The sequence below is a fragment of the Rhinolophus hipposideros genome (genome assembly GCF_964194185.1).
Source record: "Rhinolophus hipposideros genome assembly, chromosome: 10".
Taxonomy (NCBI): domain Eukaryota; kingdom Metazoa; phylum Chordata; class Mammalia; order Chiroptera; family Rhinolophidae; genus Rhinolophus; species Rhinolophus hipposideros.
Window position 1 is genome coordinate 3,086,537 of NC_138056.1, and position 19,475 is coordinate 3,106,011.

Sequence of the window (19,475 nt, forward strand, 5' to 3'; positions counted from 1 at the left end):
TCTTATTTTGAACTTTGGGCCAGTGACTCCCCTCCTGCACACATCTGCGGGTGACTAAAGGGTGACCACACCCTACCCAAGAAAACTGTCCAGGGCCATGCCACACCCTGATGAAGGGGAGGCCCCACTGTGAAGTGTGGGTACTCCTCCCAGCCAGCTCTGGGAATGAGGGCTTTCCTCGGAAAATCCCTGACCCCTGCCAAGAGGGCCCTCCTGGGGGAAGGCACCGCCCAGGCCTTGGAGACGTGCCTGCATGGGGGAGGAGGGGCTGAGCCTGCAGGGTGACTCAGCAAGGTGCCCCCCTTCCTAGCCAACGCGCTGGCAGTGCCCCATGATACGCAAGCCCTACAAGCAGTGTCCCTTTCTGGGTGCAATGCCCCTCTGGCAGGCAAGGGCCCCCAGGGCCCGGCTGTGGCTGGGGGTTCACCCCAGGACCTGTGACCCTGAGCACTGGGCACATAGAAGGTACTCGGCCACAAGCTGTTCACTGAATGGAGCTCCTGAGTGTGGGACAAAGCTGACTGATTCATGGAGGGCCAGCTCTTTCCCTCCCCACGGCCCCACCTTGGCTGGGAGCCACAGTGAGCTCATTCCTCAGGCTCCCTGCAGCTGGGGGGGACGATGAGGGGGGTACGTGAAACAGTCTGTCCAGTGAGAAGCAGAGGTTGGGGGCTGGCCTTCCGGAAAGCACCTTCAAAGAGGGGCTGCCTGCACTGGCATCGTCCCCTTCCCCTTGGCCCTTCCCTTCCTCCTGCCTGGAAAGTGGAGGTGATGTTGGAAGAGGGGTAGCCATGTTGTGACCGAGAGGGGACAGAGGCACAGGACGGGTGAGGAGGTCAGAGAAGCCTGACGGCATCACGGAGTTGCCGGCCAGTCCAACACAGCCCACCTCCCTGCGTCTGATCACACAAGGAACTTGAAGCTCCACGGAAGGCCCTGGGCTCTTGTGCCAGTTCCCTGCTGAGGTCAGGAGAAGGGTGCGGCCAGCCTTGCCACCTCCGCCCCCCACATTGCTCCTTCTGCAGTGACACTACTGAGTGGCTCCATGGTCGTGGGGCCCCCACCACAGGTTCCTTTACATGAACTGAGGTCCCTCTTACTGTGTGTGAGAGCGTGAGGGGAAACTGAGGCCTGACTCTGCTTCTAATTACTCAGATTAGGGAACCCTGCCCCCTTCCAACCCGGAAAACCAAGACAAGCCTTTGGCTCCATGTGTCCAAGTTCACACAGAACAGCGGGCTCCCGGGGCAGAGGGCGCGGCTGGCATGTGCCTCCATCACCTACTGGCTAGTGGCCTGGGAGAGGGGCCAGAACTTCGGGCCTCAGTTTCCTCCTCAGCAGGAGGGGACAGTATTGGGACAGGCAGATTGTGAAGACTAATGAGACGCTTCCGGCCGGGTGGGCACACGCTCAGCCCTCTGTCCACAGCAGCCCACCTGGGGCCTCTGGGGGGACAGTCATTTGTACAGTGACCACAGGTGGCCCTGACCTCTTGGGAAGGATGAAAGCACAGCTAGCCAGGGGCCGAGGCTCACTATGGGATTAAAATCCCCTAAATGCTGAGGGGGGGCGCTGATCATTCCAATCAGCAACACTGACCAGCCCAGAATCATAGACCCTCGGTCACCTGAGAAGCGCCATCTGACTTTGGTCCTATGCAAATTTAACGGTTTTCTTTAAAACAAAAACAAAAACAAAAAAACTCCTCAGTTTTGTCTTCAACGTGTCTGTGAAATCCTGGTGTTGAATGACTAGTTACTTAAATGTGTCACTCTCAGAATGAGAGATGAGCCCAGTGAACTCATCCCACTGGACCCGAGCGCAAGCAGCCCCTTTGGGGGTCACTGAGGAACCCTGGCTCCTTCCCATTTTAGGGCAGTGGTGGAATCTCCCCCACCCCCACCACCTCCCATGAATGCACCTGCCATGGTGACAGCTGACCCCGGTCCAGGGCGCTGCACCGCTCCCTGTGGGTTCCCCAATATCCTCCCACCTTAGCCTTCCAGAACTTACCATGAAGACAATGGAGACCAAGTTGGTCAAGTAGGCTGGGAACCGGTCTCTCCAGGTCAGCTTCACCTTGTCCGTCTACAACATAAAACAATGCTGGGTCAGCCGTGGCCATCACAGCCGGGGGAGGTGTGTGTGCGCACATGTGTGTGGCCGTGTGTGTGTGTGTGTGTGTGTGTGTGTGTGTGTGTGAACTTGGACAACAGAAATACTAAGAAACACCTTTAAAAAATGTGCAGGTGATGAGCACATGTAAACATCTAGTATTCAAAGAAATATCTGGGGTCTCATTACCTATGAAATGGTGTCACATAGGTAGTAAAGAGAGCAGTCATTTTAACATGTGATTCATCCACATATGGGGCATAATAGTGCCAAACGCTTTTCTAAATGAGACGATTAAACCCACGTCGGGGAGAAGCCCGTATCTAGAATCCATTGCTTTGGCTGAAAGTCTTAGTCCTAAGGTGGGTTTGCCCTTGGCCACCCAGACCATAATAGTTATTTTTCCTTTGCAGAGCAAGTTGAAACAAGCAACTAGCACGACAAGTTCAAACGCTGTTTGCCACGTAGCAACTACGGTGGACCTTGGTGACATATGGCCCGAAGGCTTTCTTGGTCCTGAGGAACCTAAAGTAGAAGCTTGTCTCTAACCTGGGATGTTTCAAGAATCGGGGTGGATTTTTAAATGGGAGAATGCATGGATTGGGTCAATGAATGCTGCTGGGGATGACACCAGAAGCCACTCGTTCTGGGGGCGGTGGCATGCATGTTAACAAGAAGACCAAGAACCGCTGGCAGGCAGTGGTGACAAGCACGTTTCACAAGCTCCAAATAAAGCAGAGCCCCCCCCACCCTACGAACCCACTGCAGCCATGCAGCAGTGACATCTCAACACGCGTCACAGCTCGTTGGGTGTGGCAAGAAGGCAAGGAAACATGGATGTGATGTTAACAAAAATATAACAGTCAGAGTTTGTTGAGCAAAAAAAAAACACACACAACAAAAATGGACTTTGGTCGTCTGCAAACAGTCAAGGCTCGCGTTGCCCCCGACATAGAAAAGTACCAATTTCACCCCCGCCATGGCTGTCTTAACCCTCTGCTTCCATTTGTTTGTTGACTCCTCTGGAATATTCCGGTGCTTCTGAGGGTGGGGGAGGGAACAAGAGAGCACCGCGGGGTGAGGTGTGAGGAGGTGCTGGCAGACCGTGGGGCCCAGGTCACCGCTGACCCCTTGTGTGCTTGCTGCCAAGGCTGATCCAGGTTCTGGGTGTTTTACACCAGTGAGAGATGGCAGAGACCCATGCTCTGAACAGAAAGGCTGCCGCACAGGTAATGAAGCAGCAGACAGGGTTCCAACACCAAGCCTCCAGCGCAGAAGCCCGGCTCACCAGCCCGCCGCCGCTGTAATTTAGACGGTCCGTTTACGCAGACGCGGAGTGGACGCCAACATAAGGAAGCCACACCCAGAATCGTATGTTAACATACCGATTAAGGGGTGGATTTCTTTAAAAAATGAATCTGGTGCCATAGCTGGGGGGGAAATGAAAACTATAAAGTGGCCGCTGGGAGCCAGTGAAATGGAGGAGAAAATAAAGGGTTGGCCCTCCATCCGGGGCCTGGGTCTGCCTCACGGCCTGCAGTACCTTGTTGCTGTCGTGACAAAGACCTTGGGTCCCAGCCAGGAGACGGGTCCCTGGGAGTCTGGGAGTCTGAGGTGCACTTCTGGCGCAGCTGCCCAGACCCACTGCTGGGGCTTGGTTAGGTCCCTTGATGTAAATGGACGCGATGTGTGCCACAAAGCCTTTTTATTCGCGTAGGAAGGGATGAAGGACCCATCCATGCTCACGCTAAGAGGTGCCACCGTGAAACCACGCCTGGACTGTCCTGGGGCCATCTCAACACAGTCCTGGGGCGGAGGCTGCTGCACTGAGCACGGGTCTTAGCGGCCCCCAGTGGAGGCCTGTGGGGCTTCAGAGCCATTGGCACCCACGCCTGTCCCTTTAGGAGGGGGAAACAGGGCACAGAGCGGGTAATGGAGCCATTCGAGGCCACAGGGTGACTGCTCAGAAGGCAGCCTGCATTGGGACAGGCGGAACTTCTGATTTGTTAAATTGAGAACAGACAGTCTCCTGACCGGGGGGACCACTCACGCTTCCGTGGTTATTTTCTTTGCAACCTTGAGTCATTCTCAGACTCTAAGAGGGTGTATGGGGAAGTGCAACCCCTTTCTGGCTGCAGCAGGACTAAGCTGTATTTTTGCTGTGTTACCGGAACTGGGACCCGAGAGGGGGTCCCAGTGCACCCACTTCACTTTTGGTGAACCCACTTCACCCCCTAGATGCGATGTCAGCAATCGCGACCCCTGGCCACTTTGAACCAGCAAACTCTGTCCACGTGACACATGACAAGGAAAGATAAGCCCTGGCTTTTATCCTGATTGGCCCAGAGGCTAAGTGTGCCAAGGGGAGAGCAAACACTGGCGCCCGGACACGCATCCTTCAATGGTCCCCCATCCCTTCGAGAACGGATGCAAACTTCCCCAGCTGCAGTTTGGTGCCAAGGGCCCAGGCGCTCTGTGCTTGTTCCAGGTCATGTATAAAACCTATTAAAAAAACAGCCAAGCGCCTCTGGAGGTTGGTGAGAACTCAGGCTGCCTACGTAAGACTGCCAATTCAAATGAGAGGATTGGGAGAAAGAAAGGCATGCATTATAAAAAGATGATGGCCTCAAGAACATCACAAAAGGAACACTCCTCTCTCTCATTGTTGTCTGTGAGTAAAACAAGGAATCTGCCATTTGCTCAGGGGCCCTGGTTAGGCAAACCCTTGCTTTTCATCCTTCAACACAGAACACAGAGAGGTCGACACACGAAATGTCTGGTGTACTGTGAAGCAGTCGCCAAGCTGCCCAGGTCTTGATGCTGAAATGTTGGCTGAAGTTTGAGATCTCCCTCAGGATAGATTAAGAAAGTAGATCTGTATAGCAGGTTGGACAAATTACAGCCTATGACCAAGTCTGGGCCCCTGCTTGTCTTTATAAATAAAGTTTTATTGGAACATAAGCCAGCCCTATCCCTCCTTTTGTGCCCCCCAACCTGTCGCCTATGGCTGCTTTTGAGCTACAATGGCAGAATTGAGTAGTTGTGACAGACCTGCAGAGTCTAAATATTTACTATCTGGCCCTCGTCTGGGGGCTAGCCCCTGGTCTACATTGTTGAACATACAGCATTTGCTGACCCACGGTCTACACTGCTGATGAATATACAATGTTTTACTGCGGGGAAAGCCACTAACAGTGGCCACCGTACCTCTTTGTTCTTGGATTCTTTCCTAAGTGACTTCTCCAAAACTCTGGCTTCATATTCAGCCCTGGGATGGTCCTGTGAGAGAAACCAAGTGGGCACAGAGACTTGTGAATTGTGAATTTGAGACCCTCACCATGAGCACGCATGGCAAGTGCAGCCCCTACATTCATCCTGGGCACCCTTTGGGGCCAGTTCGTAGCTGGCTGTTTATACCATTTCTAATTTAGGACTTCCCATACGCAGCCCGTCCAGGATTCTCCCCCTTTTTGGGAACCCCACCCCATTGGGAAGGTCACAGAACCTGGCTGTGCCCTGCATCCCACTTTCTCATTGTGAACACCCAGCCATGAACTGGCCCCGAGAACGTTCTATCAGGAGCTGTGGGGGTCGGAAGAGACGGCAGTAAGTGTCAGCAAGCGCGGGCAGACCAGAGGCGCCAGGCCTCGGGGGAGCCCAGAGCAGGTCAGCGAAGGCACTGGAACAGAAGAATGGGGTTAAGGAGAGACTCAGAGGTGGGGGAGAAAGCGGAGACCCCCAGCCACGGTGGAAGGGCTGCAGGGAGCTGCACGGTAGAAACAGACGGATCAGGTGCCCGAGCAGATCCCTCTCCCAGGGAGAGGCTATGGGAAGATAGAAGAGTGACAAAAAATTCCAAACCTTGACGGCCTCCTTCAGGGAACCAGAAACGTGAAAACAAAACAAAAAGATTTCATTACTTGTGTTGTTTTTAAAGAAACAGGACACATCCTGTAAAGGTAATTTACTCTAGAACCAGGACGAAGGTAAAGGATTGGGTGGACAGGAAACCTCAGGGAATCCGAGATCCGCTGACGGCCACGGCTGCTTTAGGGTTAACCGTGGGTGTGGCTGCTCTTGTAGTTCTCGTGGTTTTGGAAATTCCCAAGGGAGTGCTGGACCGAGCTGTCTCAGACCCAGCTAAGGGGCCCACGGGCCCAGTGGCCACAGGCTTCTCCTGCTCCCAGTGCCAACACCTGGGGGTCACCGCACATGATAAACTCCCAGAAGAGGCCCTGGCCAGCCATGGAGCGGGGAGGCAGACTCGCCTTAGGGGACTCATCGGGCCCCTGCCCAGTGGCTCCAATCGCCACCCCAAAACCAAGCCCCGGGCATCAGGGTGAAGAGATCACAGATCCCCAAGGGTGTGAACAGATGGGACTGGCCCTCCTCCCCCCAGCTTCCCCCACCCCAGGGACATCATGAAAAGGACATTCTAAATCTTCTACAATATGACATAGGCTGCTCTTTGTTGTATTACAATCTTTCTAACTGAAACAATAACAAGGAAAGAACACGCCCAGGTAGCCAGCTGTCTGCCACAGGGCACAGAGGGTTCCATGCCCGGCTCTGCCCCTCAAGAGCCGCGCGTTGGTGGACAATTGCATCCGTCTCGGTGCCACCATGTATGAAATGGGACAATGAGACCCGCTGTGGAAGAGGGTGGAGCCCAGAGGCGGCTAGCCAGGTGACAGGTGCAGGGCCCTGCTGCAGGGCCCTCCCTGCTCTAAGCGTTTTCTATCTGACCCACTGAGACCCCTCAGTGAGGGCTATTCCCCATTCCCCACGAGAAGGGAGGACACTGAAGCCCAGAGAGGTGAAACAACTGACCCGGGTCACACAGTGTAGGCGGTGTCTGGTCAGGGTGGAAGCCAGGCAGCCTGGCTGCAGAGGGCGAGCCGTCACCCCGAGGCTGCCACACCTCCTCCAGCGGACCCTGGTCCCTGGCCCACGGACAGCCTGTCAGCACGGAGCCCGCACAGCGGCTTCTCTGACTGGACAGACCACTTGGCTCAAGACTGACCAACAGACTCAGCCTCAGGAGGGAGCATGTTGTGTGGGGAATGTCACAAAATCCAGACACTAGGAATGTCAAAAAACTAATGAAGACATTTCCACATTACAGTGCAAATGCAGGAGAGCTTTCTCTTTTAAAAAATGAGCGCAGCGTTTTATAGAATTAAGTCACGGTCAGCGTGGCCACACCTTACAGCTCTGCTCTTTTCGCACTACTTGTGGGCACCAGTTTTCCTTTTCATCCCCACTCCTCCCATGGGGAATTCTGGCTGGAGCTGCCCACTCGGGGTTCCCCCGAGGAACCCCGGGGAGAGGATTCCCCACCACCCCAGAGCCCATTCGATCCTGAACGCCCCTCTCTTGGGAACACAAAGACGCCCAGCCAGCATCTGGTTTTCCCTCTTAGGAAAGGCTCTGCTCCCACTTCTCAGCCACGCCCTCTGGCTGGCTCTGTGGAGTGCGGCCCTGGCACCCGGGGCAAATGCTCATGGCTGCTTTTGGGGACTTCAGTTCCCTCCCAGACCCGCCCAGCCTCCCCCAGCCATGATGAGGTCAGTGTGGTGAGCCGTGGCGAGTGTCCCTGACCACGCTGGTGGGTGGTGTGTCCATGTGAGCCCTGAGTTCAGAAACACTCTACTGGACATCAAACGGTCGCCCTGGCAACCGGCGGCAACTCTTATACCAAAGAATAGGCAGGGAGCAGCCTTGCCTGGCCACCATGACCCTCCTGGGCTTCCGTGTGAGTCCCTAGGAAGTAATGGCACTGGGCTGGGGCAGAAGGACACCACAGAGGGCATGGGGGTGCCACTCACCTCCTCCTCCTCGAAGCCTGTGAGGTCCCAGCGGTAATTGAGCCGCATCTGTTTCCGCTTCCAGTGCTCCATGAAGGTGGCAGCTGCAGTTAGGGAGGGGACAACCAGAAGGTCAGGGGCCAAGAAGCCCTCAAATCACTGGATGACAGAGACACAGTCTCCTCTTCTGCCCCATTTGGTGAGTGAGGGCGACAACACGCTGGACCAAGAACGTCACACGAATTGACCCGTTCGGCCCCCTCACCCGCCAGTGAGGCAGAGACTGGATCACGTTCCTATTTTACAGATGAAGAAACTGAGGCACAGAGAAATCAACTCATAGCCAGCCAGTGAGAGGCGAGGCAGGCTGGTCCCAGAGCCTGTGCTCTTAACCGCCCTGGGGACCCCAGGTCACAGGAGGAGCCCCTGTGGGCCAAGGCCACTCCCTCAAGCTTCAAAACCACACAGGGGGTCTGACTGCTGAGCAGCACTCTTAGCTGCTACATCCTGCTTCGTATTCCCAACAGACTAAACAGAGTGCAAAGGCCACCTCCTCCAGGAAGCCTCTGAAAATCCTCCTCAGTGTCAGAAAGAAACCAACTCCTCTTGGGACCGGAGGTATCTGTGAGTTGACCAGGACCAACCCACATGGCCCCTGGGGGGGAGGAGTGGAGACAGTGGCTTGTTTGGCTTGGCTATGTTTAAGAAACAAAGACATTTGATATAAAATTATGACTTTCCTACCTCTGCTTTAAAAATTGGAAGCATTGGCACCAGAAGACTGGAAGTGAGAACTGACCATCCCCTTTTGGCATACCTTCCCTACCTGGCCACAGACCCCACTGTGCCCTTCTGCCTGGACTCTGTGGTACTGAATTTGCCATGTCTGCTTTGGCGCAAAAAGGTGGAGTCGTGCAGGGGGAGAGGGGAGATGTGAAGGCTCACGCAGAGCCCAGGGGCAGTCCCCCGTCTCAGCTCAGAGCCGGGCACTATGAGCAGTGTGATCCACCACCTTCTACTGGGCTGGGCAAAGGCGGAGAGAAAACCAAGTGTCCACCCTTTGCAATTGTGCTCCTGCAGCCCTCCCTCTTACACCAACCACGAGAACAGCAGTGAACACTTCCCTTTCAGGTTCCCAATAATGGTTCTCCTTGTCAACATGCCAACTGCATCATATGAATGTTATACAACGTCTAGCTGACACCAGGCCCTGGGCGGTGCCTCTGCACACCCAATGCCTAAATCCTACCCCCAAGTCCTCAATGCGAATATAACGCTCTCCTTGCACAGATGGGTAAACTGAGGAGTCGAATGACTGGTTAATAAACCTGGCAAAAACCTGGACCTAGGACTGAAGAGCAGTCGGGGTCGGGGCGATGGCTTCCCACCCACCTGAGGACAAGCTGTGTGCCCAGCTCCATGAGTGGCACAAACAGATGGAGAAGTGGCCTTGACCTCAACAGCCATACAAAGGGGCCAGAGAGACAAGCCTATCCCCCTAAAATCCAGAGCTCAGCAGACACCACAGCACACGGACGCAGAGGGGAAGGGAGACCAGCCCAGAGCAGGAGCAGGTGTCTAAGCTATTGTCCTTCTGTCCTCAAACATTTGCTTAATGACACGATGTTAGACAAACACATACTTGTGCAGGAGCCCAGAGGTGGCAGGTGAGTGAAGGTGTCTGGATGTATCGTGGGTCAAGTCCACGTGGGAGCGCAGGCAGGTGACCACCCGCCGCGGCCGGCCTCAGTCCCCAGGTATGCACAGTGGGCTTGAGAACAGTGCCGACTGGGGGACTCCACAGCTCAGCCCCCAGCAGTGCTTAGGGCCACAGAGGGGCGTGCTCGCCTGGCAGTGTCCTTAAGAGGCTGGTCATAGAACAAAAGGCCACCTACTGGATGATGCCCTTTCTAAGAAACATCTGGAATATTTACAGGGAAATCCACAGAGACAGGAAGCAGACTGGCGGATGCCAGGGGCAGGGAGTGGGCAGGGAGTGGGCAGGGAGAACAGGACTGCCTGCTCCTTGGGTCTGGGTTCCCATTTGGGGGGAAGACGTTCTAGAACTAGATGGTGGCAATGACCGCACAACACGGTCAATGTACTAAATGCCGCTGAACTCTGCACTTAAAATGGTTAGTTTACGTGAGTGAATTTCACCTTGATAAAAGAAATCAAACCGCAGAACAAGGGGGACGGGGGCTGTGTGTGTTCACCTGCCGTATACTAGAAGCACAGAGAAAACGGCAATTGTCCATTTTCCTCCAGCGTTTCTCAGAGTGTGGGCATGGGATCCCCCAGGGAGCTTGTTAACATAGGGATTCCCGGGCTCCATGCCTGGGCACCATGGGCTCTGCGTTTTCAACCAGCTGTGCAGGTCGCCCTTCTCCACACGAGGCATCTAGAAGCACCGATTTACCCACTGTCTGTCTGTCTTTCCTTCCATCCATCTCTGCCCATCAGATTAGCTGGCGGTCGATCCTCCCTGCACTCGCCTCTCCCTTCGCCTGCCCCCCCCACCCCCGCTACCCCCACCCTGCCCACCTCAGGCCCTGTCTTGACCCGCCTCACACCTAGGCCTCACTCCAGTCTCCCTAATTCTGGATGCCTCCTCGGCTGGCTGCCGAACCCCCTTTCTGAAACCCCCTCCCCTAAAATGCTTCCAAACTTCATTAGGTGCCCTTGGTTCGGCCTGCCAGCTGGATGTCAGACTCTCAGATCTTACGTGAGAGTCGCAGAGGCCACAGGGGCAAGGCTCTGACAGATGCGGGGCACTTCTGCAGCTGCCCGCAGAACAGCCCCGAGTCCCCGGTGAGGTCCAAGCTCCTGGGGTCTTGTCTCCCAGAAGTCTGCCACCCCCTCCTGAGCCGGCGGGTCCTGGGGGCAGGCAGGGCTCACCCGCTCAGACTCCATCACAATGCGCCCCCCGAGAGTAGAGACCAGCTTCATGGAACGCTGGCTCCCAGCTCCGTCAAACGTTTGCTCAACACACACCCCATTTTCTCACAGTGGAGAGCAGACACATCTCCTTGGGAGGCACAGGCTGGATCCCGCCTGTCAGCACACCGTGAACACCAGGTTCAGGCACAAAGGCGTCCAGCCCTTCATTTTCTCACTGAGTCAACAGGCACGCTACTTATTTATGCTCTGAACACGTGTTAGCTTGTGAACCCGCCACTGTTTAATTCCAGCAGAGAATCACAGTGGAACTTTCCCTACATCCCCACCTGGCTCAGGGTGACTCAGCCGGTGACCTGTCAACTCCATTCAGCCCCAGGGGAAGGGGTTTCAATTGCACCTCTGCCATTTCATTAAAGCTGGGACCATCTTTCTCCAGCTTCTTGCAGGCCGGGCTCAAATCAGATAACCTTTGTTCTGTATGAAACTGACAAGCAGTTAAACCCCATTATTATGCCATAATTTCAGAAAATTGATCCTGGAGAACAGCTAAATGGGGCTCTAAGTTGCTTCATGTGACACCTGATTTGAGGCTTTGAAATGCTGTAAATCCCAAGGAGCAGTGAACTGGGGAGCAGAGTGGCAGTCCCTGGGGAAGCCGGACTCCAAGGCAGAGTAGAAGCAACATTAAAACAGCAGCAGGAAGCAATTCCTCCGGGGCTGACAGAGCCTGGCTCTCTGTCATTGTGGGAGCAGAAACGGTAACAGTTGGAGGAGAGAAGAAAGGACCCAGTGGGAGAAGAAACACCAGCGGGAGGATGATCCCTTAGTGGGTAATGAAAAACTAATTGAGTAATGGACTAAAAACCCCACAACGGGGAGATCTCTGCTGACTACCCTTGACAGCAAGTGTGAAATGGCGGGGACAGAGGGGCTGTCTCCCTCCCGCTCCCTTTGAAGGGGGCGGAGTCCACATACCCCTCTCAGGCCCAGCAGGCTCTGTCCTGTTGCTTCTTTGATTTATAATCAAAGCTCCCTTTTCTTAAGTAAGTGCTTCATAGGAGTGGTTTGGCTTTTGTGTTATTTTTCTCCAAGTGGGAGTGCATAGACCGAATCTGCACTTGACTCTGTTTGACAGGTACATTTGTCGTCTCTCGCAGTGGAACTGGAGCTGGAGGAGGCGTGGGGCAAAAATAGCGGAATACAGACTTGCCTCTTTCCCTCTGTCTCTGTCTCGGGGGACATAACCATGTTTCAGTCCCAAGGACGGGGCGGCTGGTAAGGGCTGGCCAACACCTTTGAAGGTGTGAAGTGGCTTGCACGTAGTAAGTGCTTAATAAAGAAGTGTGAAATGAACAAGTTGGCTTCATGGACCGGAATACACTGGATTGAATAAATTTAATCAAATCTCTGAGGTCCTGGCTAGCTGAACAGTATTACTGCCTGTGTGTCTCTCACTTCCAGCTTTGGGTAAATCTCTGCTCCCTCAGGAGGGCAGAGCTTGGAGAATATCTGGATGGAGAGGTGTGGCCAGGGCACGGATCTGTCATGTCTGTTATGAATCTGTTAGCTGTGTGATCACTTAACCTCTCTGTGCTTGTTAACCTCAAGTCACTTAACCTCTCTGTGCTTCAGTGTCCTCATCAGAGAATACTGACAGAGCCTCCCTCTGTTGTGGGCTGTTGCGGGGTCACTGAGATAAGCTGTGCAGAGCTCTTACCCCAGGGTGGGGCACAGTCAGCCCTCAGTGCAGGTTCTGGAGGGGAAGTGAGGAGTATCTGGAGACAGATGAGGAAGCTATTCGAGGTGAGAATAAATGTGAGGTAATCCCATCAGGATAAGCCAGGCAGGTGTTCAGCGTGGGTTTCAGCCAGAGCCCATTAGGGAGTGGGGCCCAGGGGTAGAGTATTTGGGGTGGGGAACCAGATGCTGAGTTCCTGTCTTGCCCCTGCCTCTTAGTGGTATCAGCTTGGGAAACTTGCCTCTGTGTTCGTCTGCCAAATGGGGTCATGAAGATATTCACCTCCTAGAACCACTGGAGGAATGAATGAGCCACCACACGTCAAGACGCTTAGAACAGTGCCTGGCACAGAGTGGGGAGCCCAGCTCACTGAAGCTAGTGTTCTTTTCTAGAGGAGATGAAGTGACGTAATTCTCAGAGGCCCCAAGCACAGGTGAGAGGTTAGATCTGAGCTCCAGTTTCCTGGGGTCCAGGCTGTTTTCAGATTTTCAAAAAGCAAGTGCTCACTGAATTGATGTAGCAGCTAGTACAACATATCAACTAGCACGACGTGACAAGCAGCACCAGGCACAGAGAGAACGTCACAAGCAGTGCCTCATTCCAGGTTCCCCCCGCCCCGAGGTGGTGCTATTGCCAGCTCAATTTTACAGATGGGAAACCTGGGGCCCAGAGACTAGAAGCCACTTGCTTGAGGTCCCACAGCCGGTAGGTGACAGAGCTGGGAACTGAACTTGAGTCTGGCCCAGGACCTGGCCCCACCCTGGCACACAGCCAGCCCAGCTGAGTTATCCGACTGGAGCAGTCTGTGCAGCTGAGCTCCACCATGGGGCTGTGCAGGCCAGGTGAGCCTTCCCAGTTCAGGCAGGGGAAGCAGGAGGCCTCAGCTGGAGCTTTCTGGGCCCGGATGAGGGCCGGGGGAGGGAGGGAGGGAGCTGACCAGTGCTGAGGTCTTGAAAAAGGCCAGACAGGCTGGGGATGAGTTGCTGAGGGTGGTGGAGGGGTGTTGGTGGGATGGTTCCCATGCATGCAGGGTCCAGAGAGGCGGGGTGGTCAGTGGAGGGAGCACAGGCTCAGGCTGATGGAGGCTCAGTTCCTGGCCCTGACAGTTCAATCCTTGCCTTGCCCACTCAGGAACTCAAGTGACCCTGGGCACCCCACATTAACTCTCAGGGCCTCGGCTTCCTTACCTATAAAATGGGCATGTTGGAGCCTACAGGTATGCTGCAAGGATCTAATGAGAGATGTGCCCCCGGGCTGGCCCAGGTCAGGCCCTCCCTCCTGGAGAAAAGCTACCTTCCTGAGCCAACAGATCCTGGTCCCATGAAAGAGGACCTCTTCTAAGAGCAAATCACCCTCCTAGGCTTTTCACAGGGGCTCCTGGCTGGGTCAGAATAACTTGTCTGCAACTGTGACATAGCACAGAGCCTGGGAACCCACAGACAAAGTGGGGGCTTATTTCCACCTCCCTCCCTCTGTGTTCATTCCCGGCACACGTGGTCTGTGGATACTCCTAAGAAGAAGGAAATTAGGGACCCGCCCCAAATCGCTTCTGCAGCCTCCAAGGCACTCTGCTTACCCCAGAGGGCCATGAAGACAGAGAAAAAGACAGTGGCGGGGTTGTCGAAGAGGTGGCTGGCCCTGGCCGTGGCACACGCCGAGCTCATCTTCCAGTAGCTGCAGGTCTTGTCACACAGCGGACACATGGTAATGTTGTGTCTCTGGTCACACATCTCCATGCTGGAAAAGAGGGGCTTACGAGAGTGCCGGGCCAGAATGTGCAGGGCCTCTCCTGGGAGCCACAGTGGGGTGGGGGAAGTGCTGGGCCTGAGCTGGGGATTGGTGGGGGCCCCTGGGTCCTGCCATAGTGGACACCGGGAAGGCACACCAACCAGCTGCCAGTGCCACGTCCCTCCTCTCCATCGAGGTCCTGCTTCAGAGATATGTGACAGGTGCTGTCACACAGGGCCCCGCACTCAAGAGGGCCCTGCACTGGGTTTCATGCTTGGCTGTTCCCACCTTAAAATTCTTTATGACTTTGTAATAAAAGTCCCGCATTTTCATTCTGTATGGGGCCGCGACTGCTGGAGCTCACAACTTCTGGGTTCTGTGGACCCACCCAGACTTGCTGCGTGGTCACCTCTGGGAGTACCCTTGATTGGCAGCACCCACAGCCTGTGCTAGAGCTACTACCTTCAGGAGAAGCCGAGGTTCCCCAGCCAGCTTCCCTCTAATAACTGGGTGCTGTCAAGGCTTGTGTTAATACTGGACGCTATCCAGCTCTTTACATGTTAAGTCCCTGGAAACTGAAAGAGGAATAGGGTGAAACCACAAGAACACCGCACCCTTCCTGAGACCTGGCCACGTGCCAGGCGCCGTGCAGGTCTCCATGAGTCCTCGTGGGGACGCTGTGAAGAGGCACACATCCCCCAGCTGCCATGGGGTGAGACCCACCCCACGGGGCGCACTCAGGAAATGAGGGGAGTCTGGCCAGGATGGTAGGTTTTGCTCAGTGTAGGCTTTTGCTCTGCTGAGCAGACACAAAGTCTGGGGCAAGCACTCAGCTGCTACCGTTGGCCGGGAGAGGGGAGCTGCATAACCCCCAGCGGCCTTCCTCCTCCACCCTGCCCCCCAGCATGCGAGCTCTCTGAAAAACACCAATATTTAAAGGCCATCAGCTGTACGAGCAGGAGCCTGCACAGAGTCCACCTGGCCCACAGCAGCGTTGGGGACTACCTCAAGCCTGCCTTCACAGATGAGGAAAGGAGCCCAAAAGGGGAAGGGACTTGCTCAGGGCCACATAGCAGAGTGGGGACTGAGCCCTCGTCTCTGTAACGGTAAAGGTGGTGGCCTGCATGGCTCATTGGCTGCCCAGAGACCACAGGAGGGCCCCCAGCTGAGACCCCTGGTTGGGGCGTGCTCAGCTATGCCTGCCCAGCTATGCCTGCCTCTGTGTCACTGCCCAGGTCTTTTCACCTCAGACTTACTTTCTCCTTCTGGAACATGAGGGGAGGGGCCAGAATAAGGCCCTTCCAGCTCTGGCCTGCCCTGCCCATCTCCTCCCCACTAGTTTGGACAAGCCTTTGAGCTATAAATAGACACGGCTGGAGTGTTCACTCAGAGGTGAGCCGGTTACCTGCCAGCAGACTGAAAAGGCAAGGGTGCCGTTTTGGGTTTCTTTGCTTTTAATTTCTGATGCACCTGAATTTATGCACAGAATCACGCCTGGCCCACAGCAGTCGGTGTTTAAACATCAGCTGAAGGGCTCTGATGGGTCTTCCTCTGCCCAGCTCAGTGGGCATTCTGGCTCAATTCTCTGGTACTCACCAAATTTTTATTAAAAAACTGCACATGCCATATGTGCCAGGCACTGTGTTGGACACAGGAGATGGAATGACCAGTGGTGGCCAGCGTCATGGGCTTGAAGCACTCGGGGAAGTGAGCACCGATGGGCGTGAGCGGAGGGCGCGTGTGTGACAGGCGGGTGCACGCAGGCGGCCCGGCAGCGTGCAGCCGGAGCTGGGATGTGAATCTCAGCTCTAGCACTTGGGATCAGTGTGGCCTCGGGCAGGTTTCTCGAACTCTTTGGGCCTCAGTTTCCCCATCTGTAGACTGGGGGTGCTGAGAATGAAGAGCGCCCTTGTTACTGGGCTGTCAAGAGGATTAAACAGAGAATGCATGTGAAGCCCTGGACCAGGGCTGGCACTCGTGGGCCACATTTCTGTTCTCATTATTATTATCATGGGAATAACCAGGCACCAGGCAGCTACAGTGATTTTAAAAGGTGGACGCCATCTTGAGGCGTCCATCTCTTGCCCTTCTCTGAGCTTCCTGTGTTCTGGGGGCCTCTCCTGGGAGGCAGAAGAGGCCAGTGTGTGGGGCAGTACATGACCCGAGCCCCTCTCAGGGGACCAGCCCATAGAAGGCCCCCCACACTCCCCGCCATCGTTAGTGTGCCTCCTGAGGTCACAGTGACTGCCTGGCCCAAAGGTGAGGGGCCTGGAGCCCTGAAGTGGGCAGAGCCAGGGAGGGCCAGGGCCCCACATCTCAGACTGCTGTGAGCCCCATGGCTGCCCCAGCCCTCTTCCCTGCCAGCACCAACACCAGCCAGACAAAAAGCCTTTTTCTGCCAATTTTAAACCCTGTGCCTCTCCCTTCATCACCTTCAGCCAAAGTAAAGACAAGGAACTGGAAGGCCTGGTCTTTGGAGCGGGTGCAGGGGTGGGTCAGCCTCCAAGGGAAACAAGACCTCCCACTTCCTCCAAGGCGCTAACCGGGCCAAGGCCAAGCTCGGACAGGCCTCAGGGATCCCCTAAGTGCTGGGTGCCTCTCTGGCTGTGTGACAGGAGGCTAGGTTGCGGTGCTGGCCTGGCCTCGGGAGCTCAGCGCCCTTGTTGGGGCGTCCACGCCTGCCTGAGCAGAGCCTTCCGGCCGAGGCAGCTGGCAGGGGCATGGGGACGGAGGGTGGAGCCGTCCCCAGCTGCCTGCCAGGGGACCATGAGGGCTCCACTGACCTCATCCCTCCGGGGTTTGGAGTTCAATCTCCACCAGGTCTAGACTACTTTGATGTTCACCACAGTCACCCCTGCACAGGCCCTCCTGCCATACTATTAGCAAACAAAGGGACACGCTTTCTCCTGCCTAAGCCCAAAATAACTCTGGAGGGGACATAAGCCAGATTCCTTTAATGTTTGATTCTGGGTGGGGGGAATATTTTAAGTGTTATTCATGTAGTAAAATGTAATTTACACAAAAATGTACCGGATATGGCCTTTCTGTGCTGAGGGTCCTAACAGGCCAGTTTCCACGCCAGGTAAAGGCCCACTTGCTCTTTACTGCCTGGAACATCCGGTGTATTTTCCAAGCCATAGCTCTGCTTTAGAGATACTGGGCTGAGTCGTAAGAAATGTAACTGATTAATGTCATGGGACTTTTCCCGAGACCGTGAGCTCCTGGGAGACAGGGCCAGCGGGCAGTCAGCTTTCTAAACACCGATTTGCCCATCAGCACAGTGGCCTGTGGGCCTAACACACAAGAAAGTTGTCTTGGGGTCATTGTTAGCAGGCCTAGGAAATAGCTAGAAAGGACGGGAGACTTCTACGCATGTGAGGACGGCGTCCACTGAGCTCGTAAGGCTTCCCTTCTGTCTGGCTGCTACTCTGGCAAAGGCTCAGCCCTGCAGAAGGCCGGCCTGTCTCCGGGGTCTTGGCCTTCATCCCAGAGCCCCCACACCTGCCTGAACCCTTGGTCAACAGCAGAAGGAGCACAAGCTCCGTGATCCGAGGCCTGGGTCTGCTGTTCCTGCCATACTTTCCAGAGCCCTGAGGACAAAGGGAGCTTCGTGGAGAGACCTGGCAGGCTGGGTATCCTGCCCTGAGGCCTCTGAACATCATTTGTCTCCTTTCCTGACCTCAAGAGGAAAAAGTGCATTATCTTGTCACACAATGACTAACAACTAAAAGGGGAGGGGGAAAAAAGAAGTGAAAAGGAGCAGCATATTTGTTTTCTGTGTCCTTTCAACAATAAAACGTCTCCTAGGGCATATACGCCTAAAAAAGGAGGTCTGGTCTTCGATGCCAATTAAACCCCTTGCACGGCGCCTCTCGTCCTGATGGTGTGTGTCCTGGCACGCCGTGTCCGGGGCTGGGTGTGTGTGGGAGGCGGGCTGAGAGCCCCAATGCAAGGAAGCCTGGCGCTGCGCCGGGAACGTGGCTCCTTCCTAAGGAGAGTGGCCACCTACCTGGGGATGTTTTCATTAACAGTGGCACATCCGTAGAGGAAAACAATGATCCCGACCACGGAGGCTGGGATCAGCATCTGGGTATACACGCCCAGCCAGGCGAAGTACAGGCCGATCTTCTCCCCAAAATACTTCCTGCACCGCGGGGCAAAGCCAAACAGAGACAAGCTGACTCTCATTCTGTACCAGTGAGGAGACAAGTCACGTCCCCTCCCCAGTCCAATTCAGGGTCACCAATTCTCTAGACCAAGTAGTAGAGAGTGGGTGGGGCTCTGAGTTAGGCCATCAGGTTTGGGGGTGCGCTCTGCTTTTCCTCTGCCCGCCCCTCTTTTCTGTACCCCCAGGAAGGTGGGAACATTTCCGTGTGGGACGCCCACATTGGTGGATGGGATGGATGGCCCGGGGAAGCTGCCAGCTCCATTTCAAGTCCTGTTCAGCTAAGAACTGGAATGAACTCTGGCCTGGAGGCATCAGGAGAACCAACAGCTCGTCATTAAGCATTTTGGCACCTTGATGGGTTTAAATTAATTTTCATGAGCTGAACACTGGTCTACATGTTCCCACAGGACACACAGGCTTAGTCCAGTCTGCCCCACCTCTGTCCTTGGGACAGAGGTCTTCTTGGGAGAGGACAAATTTTGAGGCAGCTCTTCTGTTCCTCTCCACACAGCAATGCAAGAACCCCCCACCAGCTGCCCAACTGCTGGGCTCTGAATGTAGGAGGAGGCGGTGAATATGACAGGAGAACCCATCCTCCAGTGTGTTCGAATAAACCGCTTAAACTAAGGCTGGCCCAGGCCACTGGTCCTGCTAGAGACCTTGGGTCCTCTGCACAAGCTCTTCAAGTTCAAACAGGTTCCTAGATACTGAATACTCAGTGCAGTTGAAACCTATGGGGACATTTATCCAACTGACATCCAAGTAGGGACTCACCTCCTACAACCTCTGCCTGAGGAGCCAGGCCTGCTCTGGGTGTTCCTCTTACCTGACCAGGTCGATGGGCTGGTACTTATAAAAGACCCCGTAACTCGCCCACTCTTCGTACAGGAGCTGGGAGAGAGAACATAGTGAGGGGCCGGTGAGACTGTGCTAGTCCCAGTTCACTCCCTAGGACACAGAGCTACCAGGATGCTGATGAATTCCTGTGCTCAGTTAATAGCTACATAATCCATTCATT

General features: G+C 55.0%; 1 protein-coding gene across 2 annotated transcripts in view; it reads right to left on the reverse strand.

Annotated features, from left to right (window-relative positions):
- The window catches only part of ANO1 (anoctamin 1), a gene marked incomplete at its 5' end in the record, with an annotated part of 136,984 nt that overhangs the window by 20,876 nt on the left and 96,633 nt on the right, over positions 1–19,475 (reverse strand). The window contains 7 exons of one of the 2 annotated variants that reach the window (XM_081064435.1): positions 2,014–2,088; positions 3,079–3,156; positions 5,323–5,394; positions 7,944–8,026; positions 14,138–14,298; positions 18,299–18,433; positions 19,284–19,348. In XM_081064435.1, the coding sequence (XP_080920561.1) occupies positions 2,014–2,088; positions 3,079–3,156; positions 5,323–5,394; positions 7,944–8,026; positions 14,138–14,298; positions 18,299–18,433; positions 19,284–19,348 (669 nt within the window). The remainder of the gene's footprint in view (positions 1–2,013; positions 2,089–3,078; positions 3,157–5,322; positions 5,395–7,943; positions 8,027–14,137; positions 14,299–18,298; positions 18,434–19,283; positions 19,349–19,475) is intronic. The other variant, XM_081064436.1, reaches the window with a different exon arrangement.